This window comes from Aspergillus lentulus (genome assembly GCF_001445615.1).
Source record: "Aspergillus lentulus DNA, contig: Alt16, strain: IFM 54703, whole genome shotgun sequence".
Classification (NCBI taxonomy): Eukaryota; Fungi; Ascomycota; class Eurotiomycetes; order Eurotiales; family Aspergillaceae; genus Aspergillus; species Aspergillus lentulus.
The window spans coordinates 1,527,883-1,543,273 of NW_028322113.1; the positions used below are offsets into that span (position 1 = coordinate 1,527,883).

General features: G+C 49.1%; 7 protein-coding genes across 7 annotated transcripts; 4 read left to right on the plus strand and 3 right to left on the minus strand.

The window, feature by feature from the left end:
• Nucleotides 1-2,270: 2,270 nt before the first annotated feature.
• On the plus strand, nt 2,271-3,054 carry ALT_7970 (uncharacterized protein; the record flags this gene model as incomplete). Its single annotated transcript, XM_033555868.2, has 4 exons — nt 2,271-2,306; nt 2,384-2,629; nt 2,690-2,863; nt 2,950-3,054. The coding sequence occupies 4 exons, from the start codon at nt 2,271-2,273 to the stop codon at nt 3,052-3,054; spliced, it is 561 nt and encodes a 186-aa protein (XP_033411759.2).
• Nucleotides 3,055-3,478: 424 nt separating this feature from the next.
• Nucleotides 3,479-4,878, minus strand: ALT_7971 (uncharacterized protein; the record flags this gene model as incomplete). The annotated part of the gene is made up of 2 exons (XM_089600347.1): nt 3,479-4,206; nt 4,416-4,878. 2 exons carry the CDS (start codon nt 4,876-4,878, stop codon nt 3,479-3,481), a joined length of 1,191 nt encoding a protein of 396 aa, XP_089455240.1.
• A 925-nt stretch (nt 4,879-5,803) lies between these two features.
• On the plus strand, nt 5,804-6,363 carry ALT_7972 (uncharacterized protein; the record flags this gene model as incomplete). Its single annotated transcript, XM_089600348.1, has 2 exons — nt 5,804-5,907; nt 5,994-6,363. The coding sequence occupies 2 exons, from the start codon at nt 5,804-5,806 to the stop codon at nt 6,361-6,363; spliced, it is 474 nt and encodes a 157-aa protein (XP_089455241.1).
• An 838-nt stretch (nt 6,364-7,201) lies between these two features.
• Nucleotides 7,202-8,986, plus strand: ALT_7973 (class I SAM-dependent methyltransferase; the record flags this gene model as incomplete). Its single annotated transcript, XM_089600349.1, has 1 exon — nt 7,202-8,986. The coding sequence occupies one exon, from the start codon at nt 7,202-7,204 to the stop codon at nt 8,984-8,986; it is 1,785 nt and encodes a 594-aa protein (XP_089455242.1).
• Nucleotides 8,987-10,637: 1,651 nt separating this feature from the next.
• Nucleotides 10,638-11,579, minus strand: ALT_7974 (mitochondrial K+-H+ exchange-related family protein; the record flags this gene model as incomplete). The annotated part of the gene is made up of 3 exons (XM_033555872.1): nt 10,638-10,978; nt 11,031-11,086; nt 11,143-11,579. The coding sequence occupies 3 exons, from the start codon at nt 11,577-11,579 to the stop codon at nt 10,638-10,640; spliced, it is 834 nt and encodes a 277-aa protein (XP_033411763.1).
• Nucleotides 11,580-12,200: 621 nt separating this feature from the next.
• On the plus strand, nt 12,201-13,465 carry ALT_7975 (phospholipase D regulator; the record flags this gene model as incomplete). The annotated part of the gene is made up of 3 exons (XM_033555873.2): nt 12,201-12,465; nt 12,526-13,384; nt 13,441-13,465. The coding sequence occupies 3 exons, from the start codon at nt 12,201-12,203 to the stop codon at nt 13,463-13,465; spliced, it is 1,149 nt and encodes a 382-aa protein (XP_033411764.2).
• A 305-nt stretch (nt 13,466-13,770) lies between these two features.
• On the minus strand, nt 13,771-14,307 carry ALT_7976 (cupin domain-containing protein; the record flags this gene model as incomplete). The annotated part of the gene is made up of 1 exon (XM_033555874.2): nt 13,771-14,307. One exon carries the CDS (start codon nt 14,305-14,307, stop codon nt 13,771-13,773), a length of 537 nt encoding a protein of 178 aa, XP_033411765.1.
• Between the last annotated feature and the right edge of the window lie 1,084 nt (nt 14,308-15,391).

Genomic DNA, 15,391 nt, shown 5'->3' on the forward strand with positions numbered 1-15,391 from the left:
CTCCGTGAAGCTTACCATGTAGAAACTAAAGCAGTGCCAGATCTGATTACGACCTGCAGTGTTTCATAGCTTGAACGATCATGGAAAGTAGCCACTAATTTATTCTCTCACGGTCCCCGTGATAAGGAGCTACTGGTTCTGATTTTGGAACCAATTCGGGCCTCGGCCGGAGAACAGTTAAGCGCAACTTGGCCGTTGATCATGTATGCCATGCGCTCTATATTCGAAGTCAGCTTGCCCCAAATCTAGAGGCCCTGCCTTCCATTGTTGCAACATGGAATATCAATACCGCTCCTTATTTCAGCGCAAAGTTTCATTCATTTTGAGGTGTTTGGAGAAAAAATGATCACTAATCATGACTCGCCATCTTATCAATCTTATCTAGCCTCGGATCTCAGCCATGTGCTTTGTCCCTGTTCGAAACTGGTAGCAGGAGAACGTCTTTAACATTTCAAGGTAGAATAGAAGGAATATATCTGAGGGATTCTACTGCCTTTGCTGTGGGTGATTTAGGTGGATTCCTGTTCAATGCTACTGATCTTGCTCTCATCCAGGGATCCACCTGGAGCATATATTCTGCCTCCTAGTCTCCAAATAGAGAAGCAGATGTGAATAACCCTCTAGGAAGCATGGGGCCTCTTACTTTGTAGCCATAAAGCATCAGATCTAAATTACTGTGAATACTGCATTCGTAGTACGTGCTCTATTCACCCTATACCAACCTCCCTCCAAGGCGAGCTCGTTCATTCTGTACTCTTAATTCATCCACTTGACTTATTTCGTAACATCCACCGGCTTATTTGGCAGAACTCTTCTACATGGATTCCTCCGTTTCTGATTCAAGAAACTTGAATACAGACTGGAGGAATCAGCACGAGACGAGTCATGGAGATGTAGTACAGTGTCTATACTGTTCCAAGACCGGGACAGCGAGGTTACAATCTCTCAGAAGGTTAGCATCCGAACAATACCTGTGGCTATCACTGGCGAGATACTTACCTCAGCGGATGCAGAGACCAGACACTGGGAGAATGGGCTCGGACTCTCAAGGAGCCAGTTTACATCCAAAGATTATACGAAGCGGTGGAGCAAACTCAAGACCGTGCAAATCAGGGACACCAGAATCGTCCTTCTCGTCTCAATAAACGCGGTCACCAAGGAGACCAGGGCTCGAGAAATGGCAGCTTGTCCCTCCGAAATTCCAAGGCCTCTCACAAGGCAAGCAATTGATCAGCTACGTCAGCAATCTAAAAGATGTTGACTATGCAAATGCCCTGGAAAGCAAGGTCATTGAGGCTGACATAAACTTGTTTGGATTACTTCAATTAACGTAATGATTCTGTCCACGGGACAGAGGACAAAGTCCAAGGGGCTTTGGCGATATGAACAGCTACCAATGGGCAGGCAGCTAGTGACGCCGGTCCTTCCCTTTGCTGCCATGCGGAAAAATTGTGCAGTCTTAAAGGAGATGGCACTCACAAACCTCCGACCTGAGTGATTGACAACACCTAGCAGGCATAAAGTTAACCTGGAGACTATTGGTCCGCTCACCGACGTCATCCTCACGAGGCGACCACAGTCGGGCCCAAAAGGTTCAGACCGAGATCTCAAGCATACTCGGTGAAGACAGATAAGCCGCCTGGACAGATAGACAACATATTTACCCGTTCCACTCTGCGCAGAAGGGCAGCCTCCATATCACACAGACCAAGAGCAGAGGTTTGAAGCACCCAGCGAGGGCGCAGTGACTGGGTAGATGACTCGGACATCTTTAACTGCCCGGTGGTCATTAATACGCCAGTATCTGCTGGCTCAACTGCATCTGGTATCCGGAAGTGTTCAGTAGCTGCAAGATGATTCCCCCGACAAGTCCTGGGGAGTCCCCAAAGCCCCCACACCCACGCAGTCTCAGAAGCGCATCTGTTGACGCCTCGCGCCCCTCTGCGCAACAGTTATTTGAAGAAAGTATTCACCGAATTTCCGACATTAGAGAAGTTATAGAAATTATCTACAGGGAGATCAATTCTGATGATGGTTCATTCATCTGTCAGTCACTAGTGGATGATGAACGCGTTGAAAGAAGGGTGCGAGGTATGACATACATGTCTTCCACCGATGCACCGAGAGTTTCCTTTGACCTTCAATACAATATTTTAAGGGTCAACTTCAATGCGCACACTGGTATACTCCGCATCAAAGTCCTGCCGACGACCAACGGTGGGCTATAAGTGCTATTGGGGAATGGATTTTTGACGGCCTCTTAAACCGCAATGAAAACCGTCTCCTTTGTGCTGGTGTCGGGACAAGTATGTACTGTCCACCCACGCTAGATTATTATGCTATTAACATCTCAGCCTTTACTGGATTTACTGGCATCTATCAGGGCTCTTTTAGACAACCAGACTTTTTCTTTAGGGCTAATAGCAATGACTTTCCCTCCATTGTCATCGAGTCAGGCTGGGTGGAGTCATTTCCGCATCTACGGGCAGACAAGGAACTCTGGATGCAAGGAAACATCTCTGTGGAGGTAATGATTCTCCTGGGGTGGAAGATCTCTGAAGGCCGTGTCAAGGACAGTATGGAAATCTGGAGACATGATGGGGCCGGAGGCCTTGCCGTTAGTGAAATGGTTAGTATCCTTCATCTATCTCAGGTCTATGACGGAAGGCTAATGTTAACCTGAGTCTAGGCTATATTTCCTTCGGCAGTTTTTGTGCCCTCCAATGGACGTATTGAGTTTACTAAAGGCCAGCTCTTTGGGTCAGCGATGATAGCTGGCCAGAACCCTGGCACTATACCTTACCTTGAAATGTCAAGGTTAAGGGAGATGGCCGAGGAGGTGCTTGTGAAGAATATTGGAATGGTACCCGCATAAGTGACAATTACATTGGTAATTACAAAATCCCTCAAATTTGCAGAGAGGCCATGAGCATCCTTTTCTGTGCCCAGGTCGAGAGATGCAAAGCCATGAAACCAGGCAAGACACTCAACACGGACCCTGGAAGCACCGATCTACAGACGGCAGTTAACCTCGCCAATCTCTCCTCGCCATAGACCAATCAGCGAGGAAGAGCTGAATGATACGGAGTGGATATTCTATTCATGAGCTCCAACGATTTCAAACTCCATTATACAGACAAGCTATAGAAACAGTAAGTACATAGTATCAGACTGTAATGCGATGTGGTCATATTATGTCAGATCCTATGGCTATGTAGATACTCTGATAATGATGTTGAGGTGGGAGTTAATGAATGGTATGGATCAAGGAGTTTCATGACATGTCTTTCAACATTGTTTTGCTAGACCACTGCTCATAACCACATAACCTTGCATGTCTGTGGTAATATGTACGCGCAGAGATCAGCGCAGACCAGACAAGGCCAACCACGAGCAGATAACAGAAAGATTATTGGGAAATCATCAGAAGGCGCAGACCTCAATCCGAAGAATCCGTCAACCCCTAGGGCCACTCCAGTCAGAGAGTTGCCTCGTCCAAACGCTCAAACCGGAATACATTTGTGTACACATCATCTCCAGTTGTGGGCGATTTCCATCCCAGGCACTTCCAGTGGTCCGCCAACTTCCAGCCCACCGGCACACCATAAGCAGCAACTTCAGCCACGTGGTTGACGCCATGCATATATTCGCGACCCCGGGAGCGCTGCGCCGCGATGTAGGATTCGGGAATCTCATCAATGGTGAAAGTCACAGATACCCTGGCCAGGTGAAATGCGCGAGAAAGGACCAACGACAGTTCATTCTTATCGAGGTAATGAAGGGCTCCGATGCACACAATGTGATCAACGGGGTCCATCCACTCTGTCAATATACGTTGTATGGGGCCGACAAGGACGCGCTCATACCAGCCGTGATAAAGGCATTCCGTTCTCATCTGTGGGGATAGATCAACTCCCATAAATTTGGTGGTGGAATTGCGATGATCTCCAGATGTCACTGCTAGGGCTTCTCCTCTCAATCTTGCGAAGAGTCCCGTTCCGCAGGCGAGATCCAATACAACTCCGTCGTAATTGTACTTTGTTGCAATCTTCTTGACATTGTCATGGTAGATCCCGTGTGTCACGGCGTCATATTTTGGAGCCACATCATCGTACTCCTCGCCCACCTTCCTCAAGAGCTCCGCACTGTGAGAGTGTACGATGAGGGACGAAGCGATCACTGAATTGATCAATGATCGATGGCCACCTGGGAAGGATTCACGGATTGTGCAGTCTTCAACCGAAAGTTGAGGTAAGAATATCGGTGACATTGGATTCATCCCGATCAACATTGGTCTTGTGATTTTTGTCACACGGAAAAGTACTGTGCACCAAAAGCAGCCATGCATGTCGTTGGCATCGAAGCAAGGCTGCAAATCTCGTCATATAGATGTAGATTTAAGGTTCGTTTCAGACATTGTTTCTGGTGACAGATGCCAGGGGAGAGGGCCACCGGTGTATTGCCCAGCTGCACGACGACACAGGCGTACTCATCCCCAGCGGCAATAATATCTCTGTTCTCGCCGCTAGATGGGTTTCCACTATTATGTCCAGTAAGATGCAGCTGCAAGCGGCCTTCGAGATCTGGTTTGCATCTTTCGAGAACCCGACTCGGTAGCCCGATGAAGGGAAGCTTTACTTCCTCGAGGTATTTCGTGATCTGAATTCCGGTGCTCTGAATCTGATCACCGTGCCAGTCCCATGAGAAAAGCATGTAGAGGCCGAAACCTTCGGCGGCGGCAAGGTCAATATCCTGCTTGACGCTGTCTTTTCTGATGACTCGGTGCTCGAATGTGTGTTGATCCGTGTATAGCCCAGGATCGGGGTAACCATCACCCTGGGAGGGGATATCGGAAGTTTGAAAAACACAAATCCGCATTTTCTTTCTTTTCTTTGTTTTAGAAGGGTTATAGTTTAGGAGTAAGTAAGTGTCAACCAGAATATGCCTATCATTTTCTACTATGCAATGGTCGTCTACGGAGTACCTAGTACCTACCTTTTGGCGTAGTGGTTCTTTCCTCTGCACCACAAGATAAGTGGAGAAAGCGCACGATTCTCATACTTAATTCTGATACACCAGTCATCATCTCTAGAAAAATATGCGTATATTCCCAATACAAGGCTGGTTTCTCAAGGCTCGATAATCTATCTCATCGGCCTTTGACTGGGTAGAAGAGAGCTGGAAGCACCCAACGCTACTGGATGAGGAGAATAAGTCCTGCAATGTACCTTTCCTGATGACTGGCATCTAATGCGATTGCGCAGGATTCCAGCCAAACAATGAATATCTGGCATCGCTTAATCATTCTGCCAGGATGAACCGAGGCATAATTTCATAAATCCGACCGTCCGGGTCCACAAGTCGTAGGTTTCGCCCTGCCATGAACATTGACTTGGAAATACAGAGGCAATCATAGTCTAGCCAGCTGAACTGGTGCCCAAAGAACTCGAAAAGACATTGGAATAGTGGAGCAAGCTGGCTTGCAAGGTATGAGGAGTTCTTCCTTCCTCAGTAGATTTGCGAACAAGTGGGGGGACTTCAGCTGTGAATCGGGATGAAGGCTGCAGGCCAAAGCATGTTCTTCAGCCAGGATCTAGTCTAGACTAGATATCATTATTGCGCCCCGTGCGTTCAAAGGAAATCAATCCCCCACACTGGCCCTATCTGATGCTACCTCACAGGCTTACAGTTACAGCTCCTGGTCCCCGTGAAAAGTGACACCCCTCCCGCCGAGTTCTGTGTCGAATGGTCTACGCTAATCCCCTGAGGAAGTTCAGACAAAGCAGAATAACTAGGATACAACATGAAGATCTGTTGCCTTCACTCAGCCGACGAAGGGATGGAGGCAGGCGCCGAGGATCCCGAGGACGTCGGGCGAGACCCCGGCCTCTTCACCAATCAACACACGTTTGAAAACAAATACATCTACAAGGCCACGGCCAAGGCGCAGATTGATGAGGCCGTCGCAGAAGGATACGACTTCGACCTGCCAGCCAAATAACCGGTATTGGTAGCTGGGAGAAATTGCTGCAACTCTGTGAACAAGGCGGATGGTACAACCAGCGCATCTGCGAAAGGATTGTGGAATTTCTCGCTCGCTATTACCAAAAGGTAGACCACATCCTCTCCCTCTCCGGATTCGAGAGCATGTCCGTGGAAGAGCTAGATTTTGTCCTCTCCAGATGCTTCCAGCTAGCCAAGAGTTCGATCAAGCTGGGGACCCGTCAGGCAAAGCAGGCCGACAGTGTCAAGTCGTTTGGGGAGCCTCGCGGTTGGCGTCTCGTCTCTCAGAAGTCCACAGCCTCTAGCAATGGGACAAGCATGGTGACTTTCCAGTTTGCACGACAGGCACACAACGAGTAGGCCCGAATATAAGATAGATAGAGAATGTGGTACATTACCATATTCCTTCTACCTCCCTATCTCCCATGTATGTGGCCTGTAACTAATCGAAGGAGAAGACTATTGTCGGCAAGGGTTTTACAAGAATCCAGATCACATATCGTGATCGACATCGTGATCGACACTGAGATCACCATCGAGAATCAGCCATAGTGGGCCATTCAGCTAAGCCATGTTCCATAGTTCCATAGTTCTCCACTACCTACCTTCTTTAAGCGCCGATCATTTCACCAAAATCGGAAGGTCGGGGATATCTCGCTCTGTGTCTGTGAGATACATCGTACGTAGGTACATAAAGTTTGTATCGGCGTGAAAAACAGCGCTCGAAATCATTCTCAACTGGATCCACGTACGTATACGCAAGAGCAAACCCCCACATAGTATATATAAGTTCATAACACAAAGGTAGGTAAGGTACTATCAACCAATCAACTACTCAGCTAAAAAGGTGTCAAGACGACCATTTCTAGCATAGTAGGAATGATAGTGCATATTCTGGTTAACAGGTACGTAGCCGGGAAGCCCCCGATCTCGATTGGTGGTCCCGGGTAACAGGAACAGGGAGAGGAACAAGGATTGGCTTCAGCTGTGATAGATGATAGTTGGATGGCTTCGCGTGATTATGCCGACTAACAAGATCCTGTCTACCTTAGCTTCAGCCGTGTTAATAATAATGATGCAATGCCGTGCCATCCATGGGTTGAGAGTACCTAGGTATCAATATCGACTCTTTTCCACCCCTCATTCTCTTCAATCCGTAAGTGTATAACCGTCCATCTTAGTTTGAGGAACATTCAAGATGAGGATCTGCATCCTGCAAACCGCCTTCACCAACCCCCATGCAACGGAGGAGTATAGTCCTGTCCATGATCCAGGCAACTTCACTGATCAGCACAAGTTCGATCACGTATGGATTCACAAATACACAGCGAAGGAGCAGATAGACGAGGCGGTCTCCAAGGGCTATGATTTCTACTTCAACTTCATGTGGGGGCAGCATGAGGACGACCTGGCAGGCATTGACGCGTGCAAATACTTCGAGAGCTTAGGCCTGCCGTCTGTTGGCCAGCGCAGCGAGGTTCTTGAGCGGTCCAAGAACGACTTGTACAAGGATGCCCGCGCCCTTGGCTATCCCCGCGTCCCTGGGCCCTCCAATTATCCCCTCTTCGTCAAAGCCGCGAGCAGCTGTGCCAGTCAGTTCATTACTGAAAAGTCTCTGTGTCGCAATCGCGAGGAACTCGTCCAGAGCCTTGCCATCCTCCAAGAAGCTTTGGCCGCCGGTAGGGCGCTGGCCGGTCGACCCAGCGAAGCGATTCCCACCACCACCGTCGTCGACGGTATTCCGATCCCTGAAGATGTAGTAGTCCAAGAGTACGTCTCCGGCTGGGATCACTCCGTGGTGGTTATCGAGGTAGGTGACTGCCCTGTCGCTCTGGCGCCCGAACGATATGTCTATCCCACGGGCTTCACCCCATACGCCGACTATCTGACCTTCGAGGTCAAATTCCACCCCGAGACGCACGTGGAGCTCTTGCGTTATCAGGACGACCCGACCCTCTATACCAAGCTGCAGGAGCTCGCAGTCCAGGCGTTTCACGCCAACAAGATGGCCGGGCGGACCTGGTGCAATGTTGACATCCGGGTGCCGCCGCCGGGCCAGGGCGAACCCGTCGTCCTCGAAGTCAACCCAATGCCTGCCGTTTTTCTCCCTCGGGACCACGAGTGGGAGGATGTTGCCATCCGTGAAAGCTTCCCCGGGGGACATCGCGCGCTAATCAACACGATGATCGCGAGCCACCTCTTACGCCGCCGGGCGCATGAGGAGAAGCTCCACCGCATCGCAGAAGTGTACGATAATGTCAGCTCAAAATACGACGAGAATATTGCCAAGGTGACGCGGCTGCCCGCGATCTACCGCAAGATCGTAGCCCGGGTAGATCTTTCCCAGGGCACGATTCTCGAGCTGGGTGCGGGCACCGGTCTATTTGGTCGCGCCCTGGCTCAGGAGATGCAGCAGCGAACAACGCCTCCGGACTCGGATTCGGACTCTGCATCCAGCAATAATCGGACACCCTCCTCCTCCTCTTCCTCATCATCATCATCATCATCATCACCTCGACCCTACTCCATAACTGGTATCGAGCTGTCCCAGGGAATGGCCCAAAAATGCCGACAGACCGGCGTCTACGAGGAGGTCCACCACGGAGCCGTACAGGCCATTCTCCCGACGATGGGCCCGTTCGACCACATTCTCAGTTTGTCGGTGTTGTACTTTCTGCCTCCGGTTGAATTCTCCCTCGCTATGGTCCGGTCGTTCCAGCTCGCGCGGAAGAGTCTGGTCGTGTGGATCGACGAAATTCCCGAGACTTATACGGCGAAGCTCCTGGAGATGGGACCGCCCCATTCGCATATGATCGGGTATAACCACTTGGAAGACATGGAGAAGACGTTCTGCAATCCGCCGCCGCCGGGATGGAAGCTGGCCGAGAAGTTCCGGCAGCCTGGGTGGCAGTCGCCGGTCACTGGTGTCGAGGTATATGTGACGGTGTATCATTTCCAGAGGGAGATGTCCTGGATCGGTTAGGTATTCGGTGAGATACCAGGCAAAATCGGTGCCAGTTGGAGAAAGTTATTGCCCTCGGTGACGAGGAGAAAGATGAGGAGAGTAAGGACATGTTTTTGAGAGGGCTTATATTTGGCGTTGCGGGGTTGATGACTCGGCAAAAGAGCCGAGTGCTCGTCTGGTATAATATGTGAATCCCACATGCTCTGGAATGTGTCTGGAATGCGTCGAGGGAGATTGATTGAGATTGGAGAGACAAGAAAGAGTGGGGGAGTCGCTGTGTGCTCACCCTATTTGGAATCTAGAGGAACCTGAGATAGTAAAAGGCCAGGAGAGAACAGGCGGCAGAATAATATAGAATGGAAGTAGTAACAAGAACCACCATCATCAGTCATAGGCACTGCCAGCAGGACAATGCAGTGCCAGATATATCTATCCAATTAAGGATTACGCAATGTAGCCTATCTTGAAACTTGTTCCATGTAAGGGTTGCTGGTAATTGGCCATGTGATGTTAACCGTTAGATGCCACACAAAGTACGCATGGGGTGGGTTGGATATGGAATCTTTCACCAACTAAGGTAGGCCAGCCAGTAGACTGGGACTCTGGGCAACGGGCGGACGGCCCGCTTCCGTGACCATATCTGCTGCCATGTGGAACATCCTTTAGGATCCAGTGACACGGTCAGACACCCCCTTGCCCAATTATGTAGGGGATAATTATACTCCGTACTATATTTTACCTTAGGCTCAACACCAGGACTCTTTGTCTCTTAGTACTCTTCGGTACAGTATTAGGGGCAATATAAGCAGGCTGGAGGAGATCTGCGTAGAGGGTTCCTAGCGAGCGGAAGGTCGTCGTCTAAGCTGCGAGGTCCTAGTATGACTTTTCTGTTTCGTAATGATAGATCTGTGCGATGATCAGAACGAACTGCTTGAAGCCTTTCGCGTTCTCCTAGATTTATACTGAGTGTATTTGGAATCGGGAGAAACTATCATCCAAGTGAGGCAGCGGCTCGTGACAGAGGGTCGCTGGCGGTTCGCCATGTAACACCTATATCATATATAATTTCGTAGTTATTACCTACTATCTTGCAGAACCTCTTCCTTGATAGGAACCCTTTAAATATGGAGTAGATCACTGTGGTGATCGCCTATGGGATTACCTGCGAGGCATGATTAGTTAGCCATGCATGATTATGTCACTTCGTAAGTGTATTGTAGAACCATTGAAGATAAGAAATATGCAGGCAGCAAGCAGGCTTCAGATCCACCATCAAGGTCCATACACTCTACCTACCGACAATCACCTCCAGCCTGCTTATAGCTAACCCTAATCCAACCTATATAAATATAGATAATCTATTAAGTATATACAACTAGCAGAATTCAGTAGATATATAGACTTAGTAGTTTATTCAATCTATTCAAAATCTATTCTGTTATTGTCAGGCCTCAGGTTGTATATCTAGTCATGTCTGTTGCCAACCCAGTTTCTGATTTCTGATTAAGGCATAAAAAGCAGAAATCATAAAAATGTACTTGTTGTCTCACAAACAATCACTCAATTCAATGGTACATTATAACTAGCAGAAGAGGAGATCGTATAAGTCCGTAGTCTATACAGTTGTGTCATAAGTTCCTGCGGTTGCTTCGTTTCCATTCATATGCGCTCACGTCTTCTTCTCTTTCGAAGTGGCAGATTCTTGATCACTTTTGGCAGCTTGATGTTGTGCCTTGAGACTTTCGCCGACTTGGAAGATAGCTCGCTCTGCTTCAAGTGCCAGTTCAGGCGCATCAAGGATGGAAGCCAGTTTCTTAGCGTCGGCCATATTGAGTAATAACCTGTCCTCGCTCCGCTCCACTTCTTCTACCATGCTTGAAGCGGACTTTTCGGAGTCACCGAGCACGCGGGCTACGCGTTTTGCGTATAGTTGCTCCAGCCCTGGAAACGAGACTGGGTTGAGCAAATCTTTCTCAACTAGGTATTCTAGATGTTTGGAACCATTCAAGGCTTCGACGTGTCAGCGAAGAAATGACTTTGCTGAAGGATGGGATGGGCCGACCTCGCCAATGCGACCAGCCTCGGTACGCAAGATAGAAGAAAGGGATATTAGGAACGCTATGAAAACAGTCAGCGCCAATGTCAATTAGTACTCTGCCAGGCACAAAGCATACACTGGAATCAACGCAACTGGAGCTGTGAACGGAGCTGCAACCAAACTCCACCACATTTTCTTGCGATGTAAGTCCTGTCTCTCTGTCGCTATTTTCCGGAGAATCGAGCGAAGTTTCTCTGCCTTGATCGCATTTCCGGGGAACAGAACGTCGACTTTCTTCGTCTCCGACGACTTATCGAGTCTCCTCTGGGCCTTGAGAGAAGGAATGCTTTTCAGGCCCCATTCTTCAAAAGGGATGCGCTGCTGGACCTTATTGCCCCAAGTCACAAGGTGTTTTTTCCACCCTTTATCAGCTTCCTCCCATTTAGCCCAAGTTTCCGCGGCCTTGTTCGTGACGCGATCGAGTACCGAGAGCTCCTTGGCGATATCCCTGCTGAGGGGCCGAGAGTAGATCAACGCTCGTTGCGTCGAGATTGGCACCACGAAGAGTCGCATAGCGAAATTGCCAGGTGAATTATGGTAGATTATTTGTGCAACAGTGTTCAATCACTGTTGCTCGGGAGGAATTGTTCGAAGTCAGGGGGGTTCGGGACGATTATCGATTGGCTTGACAGGACAACCGATCAAAGAGAGTCTGTAAAAGTAGCATGCCTTTGGCCTCTCTGTAATTGCCCAAAGATATATTTTCTGTTGTCTGTGGCAAAAGAAGATTGTTGAAGAGAGGACTTGTCCTTGTTGAGCTTGATGGTAGATACCTCGTGGTCCGTATTCTTGCTGCTACAAGCTAACCTAGCAGGATTATTATGAGGAGACGTCATGGTTCTCATAACCTGAGATCTGATCCTCGGAACATCAAACGCCTGTCGGGCTGTGTCCCCAACCTCTTCACTATTGTTGTAATGGGCTCCAGCCCTGCAGTATCTGATTTTTCCCCTACCTTCATTTTCTCTTCAATACACTCGTTTCAGAAATAAAAATTTCCGGTAGCTCGGTCTTGGTACTGCGCCTCCTTTTTTACCACAGGGAATTTGAGGCGATGCAGACTGGATCCATCGTCTTCCGAACTCCGAGAGTCCGACGCATCCTCGCTGGAAATAATTGTTACTTTGGAGGGCAATGGCACAGGATGTGCGCGATCCCCAACAGCAGCCTCTGAGACTTGAGCATGCCTTGGACGTCGGTATCACAGAGAAATCCCCACAGTCAATAGAACCGCCAACCCGTCTTACAAACGGACTTAAGAGAGACAAGCGCTCCGAAGACCCTCCGCGCAATGGCACATCAGTTGCGTCGGCTGGTGCCTCGCAAGCTATAGAAAAAGCCATCGCTGATATTGGTGGCAATAGTTTAGAACTGGGGAACAAATTGCGCACATTACCTGGTAAATAGGCATCGGCGTTTCCAATGGGGAGAGAGACTGACTGACTTGGCTCACGTCCAGCATGGATTCGATCTTATGAAACTGCAAATGATGAAGCCGAGGCGTCGGCTACAGCAAGACTCCTACCTCCACAACCCGATGATGCCCTCGTTGCTCAACATAACCACTCCCCTTATGCGACCACGAGACCAGACTATACCGGAGAGCAAGGCCTTGACGAAGAGCCTGGCTTAGGTCCACGTCGCGAATCCCGGTGGAAGTCTTTCTCGAAGGCAGTTGCCTATCCCCTAGAGCCTGGCGTTGAAGAGAAGCTGGTAACACCTGAATGGCTGAATCAGAACCATACGGACTTCTCGCAGCCATGGCGGGGGCAACTGGAGCCGAGTGAAGATACCGAGGATCCGCTAAAAATGAAGCGACGCAGACAGATCTGGTTCAAGCGCTTCCACAGCACTTTGTTGAAGAGCCCTATAGTACCTGTGATCTTTCGGCTCACCGTCTGGTGCTTCTCTCTTACTGCCCTTGCCCTTGGAGGGTCTATACAGCATCTCTCGGACAAGTACCAACACCCCCAAGGCCCGTCCGCCTTGATGGCTATTATCGTGGATGCGGTCGCGCTCGTCTATCTGGTCTACATCACATGGGACGAATACACGGCCAAACCACTGGGGCTACGCTCTCCGGCTGCAAAGGCCCGACTGATTCTCCTGGATATATTTTTTATAGTGTTCGACTCAGCGAACCTAAGTATAGCATTTGAATCATTATCCACGGTCAGTGGCGCGTGTAAGCTGGCAGAGATCAATCAGCAGATTTCCGAGAAGAATGATGCGATATGCGACAGGCAAATAGCACTTGCCTGTGTTCTGCTGGTTGCTCTGTTGGCTTGGCTCATGACATTTTCAATAAGTGTTCTTAGGTAGGACACCACCATTGATCTCATAAATGTGCACTGCTGACAGCCTTCATCACCAGACTCGTTGAGCGGGTTGCCCAGTGAAACTCTTGCTTCAAATTGCTTTTGTGATTGAGTGTTTTTGTCCACGAACTTTGCTACGCCCAGCAATCCTTCTGCTCCCTGGATTCAACTTTTCTGTCTCACTTTTGCTTGATATGTCTCTTTTCTTTGTGGTATCTTAAGGTATTTTTTCTTATTTCGTTCTATCAGGTTGGAATGTTAATTTCCTTGTTGGTACACTGCAGCCGACATGATTTATGGGACGTGGCGCTATATGGTGGAAGAATCAACGATCTAACGCAACCGACGATCTGACCAGCTTTCCTTGACCCGCAATGCAATCAGCGCTAGACATGCAACACAGGGCCATCGTCTCCAAATAGAGGATCTTTATGGAACCAGCCCAAGTCTTTGATGCCCTTGACCTTGTCTTCCTCTCCTGACTGTCCATAACACATATCCCATTGCTTCTGCTTCGGATATGCACCCACCATCTTGAACTGCTCCTCTTCAGTGTCGAGCTCATCCAACAAGCGGTGGCCAACACCTGCCGGGACGATGATCAGATCGCCCTTTTCGACGTCCGTGTCGAACCGATTCGGATTGTCTTCGCCGCCGAAGCAGAGACGTGCACGTCCTGAGACAACCCCCAGAACTTCATGGGTCGTGCTGTGGAAGTGTGTTTGGCTATACATGCTATAAACCCACTGGGGACTGACCTCCCCGACTTCCTCTAAGTGCGCGGTGAGCTGCTTGGGAGATGCGCTGAAGGCCTTGTGATAGATCATGAGAGGCTTTGATTGGATTGAGGTGTTTGGGATCCTTTCCCACTTGGGAATTTGGCGCGAGGTGACCTGGATTTCTGATGGATTTTTGAAGGACATTGTACTATATTTTGAGATTCTCTGGTTAGACCAGTTTATAGATGACAGTTATGTTGAACGAATCCCTTTTGCAGACCACACTCAAAGCAAAAGTAAATGATTTATGGTATTACAAGCAAAGCAGAAGACATAAGCTCTCCCTCTCCATCGCAGGTATTTTAGTTGTTGATAGAGGCCACACATGACGTCATCCCGGCTTACAAGTCCGTGATGCTATCAACTGTCTATCAGAAGACAATCCACGGTTCGAGTATTCTGGATGGCGCTGCTGCTCATAAAATATCTGACTTTTACATGTATGTCTATAGTATAGGTATAGGCAGCTACAGAAGAGTCCAGCTATCCAGTAAGCATGAGCCAGAAGCTGTACTGTAACACTAGGTTTTAATAGTTCACAAAAGCCTCATCCGTGCCGCTAACACAGTTCGCAAAGATCCCTCGGTGGTTTAATTTTTCATAATCGCTTCTCGATTCTAGAGATTCCTTTGTGCTTGATGCCTAAAAGTCTCTTTCGTCAGGTCAAATCTAGGTCTTCGAGCTGAAATTGAGATCAATGCCTAGCAGGCACCTAGCGTCCTAGCCTCGTACGCGCCTCAGCTCACTCACCGCCTGCCGCTAATGTAGCATCCATCATCCCCACGCCTGCGACACTCCACCATCACCCAACGCCACGCCTGGTCTCTTTCTTCGTCTCTTCCTAAAAACGCGTGTTACCTGATTTTCTGTCCCGGTGTCTTGCTCTTGGTCGTGTTATCAAGTGCTCGCCAGTCGGTCCGTTCGGCCTGTCCCCCCAGCTGTCTTTTACTACCCTCCTTCTTTTGCCTCGTGCGCCGCCTTTCCTGAACGGTCTCGCAAGGCATTACCGCCGGCGCTCTCACCGTCTGCCGCTGCACGTTTCTTCAACGTCTCGAGGCTCAAAAAGTGTCGTTTGGCGATCAAAGTGGGCATTCCAGTTCTGCCGTTTTGGGTTTTCCTATTCTACTTCAGTTTTGCCCTTCCGGTAGTCGCCAACTGAATGCTTTGGACCGGTGACCGTTGTCTCATCTGCTGACATTCACTGCTTCGTCATATCAAGATCGCTCCT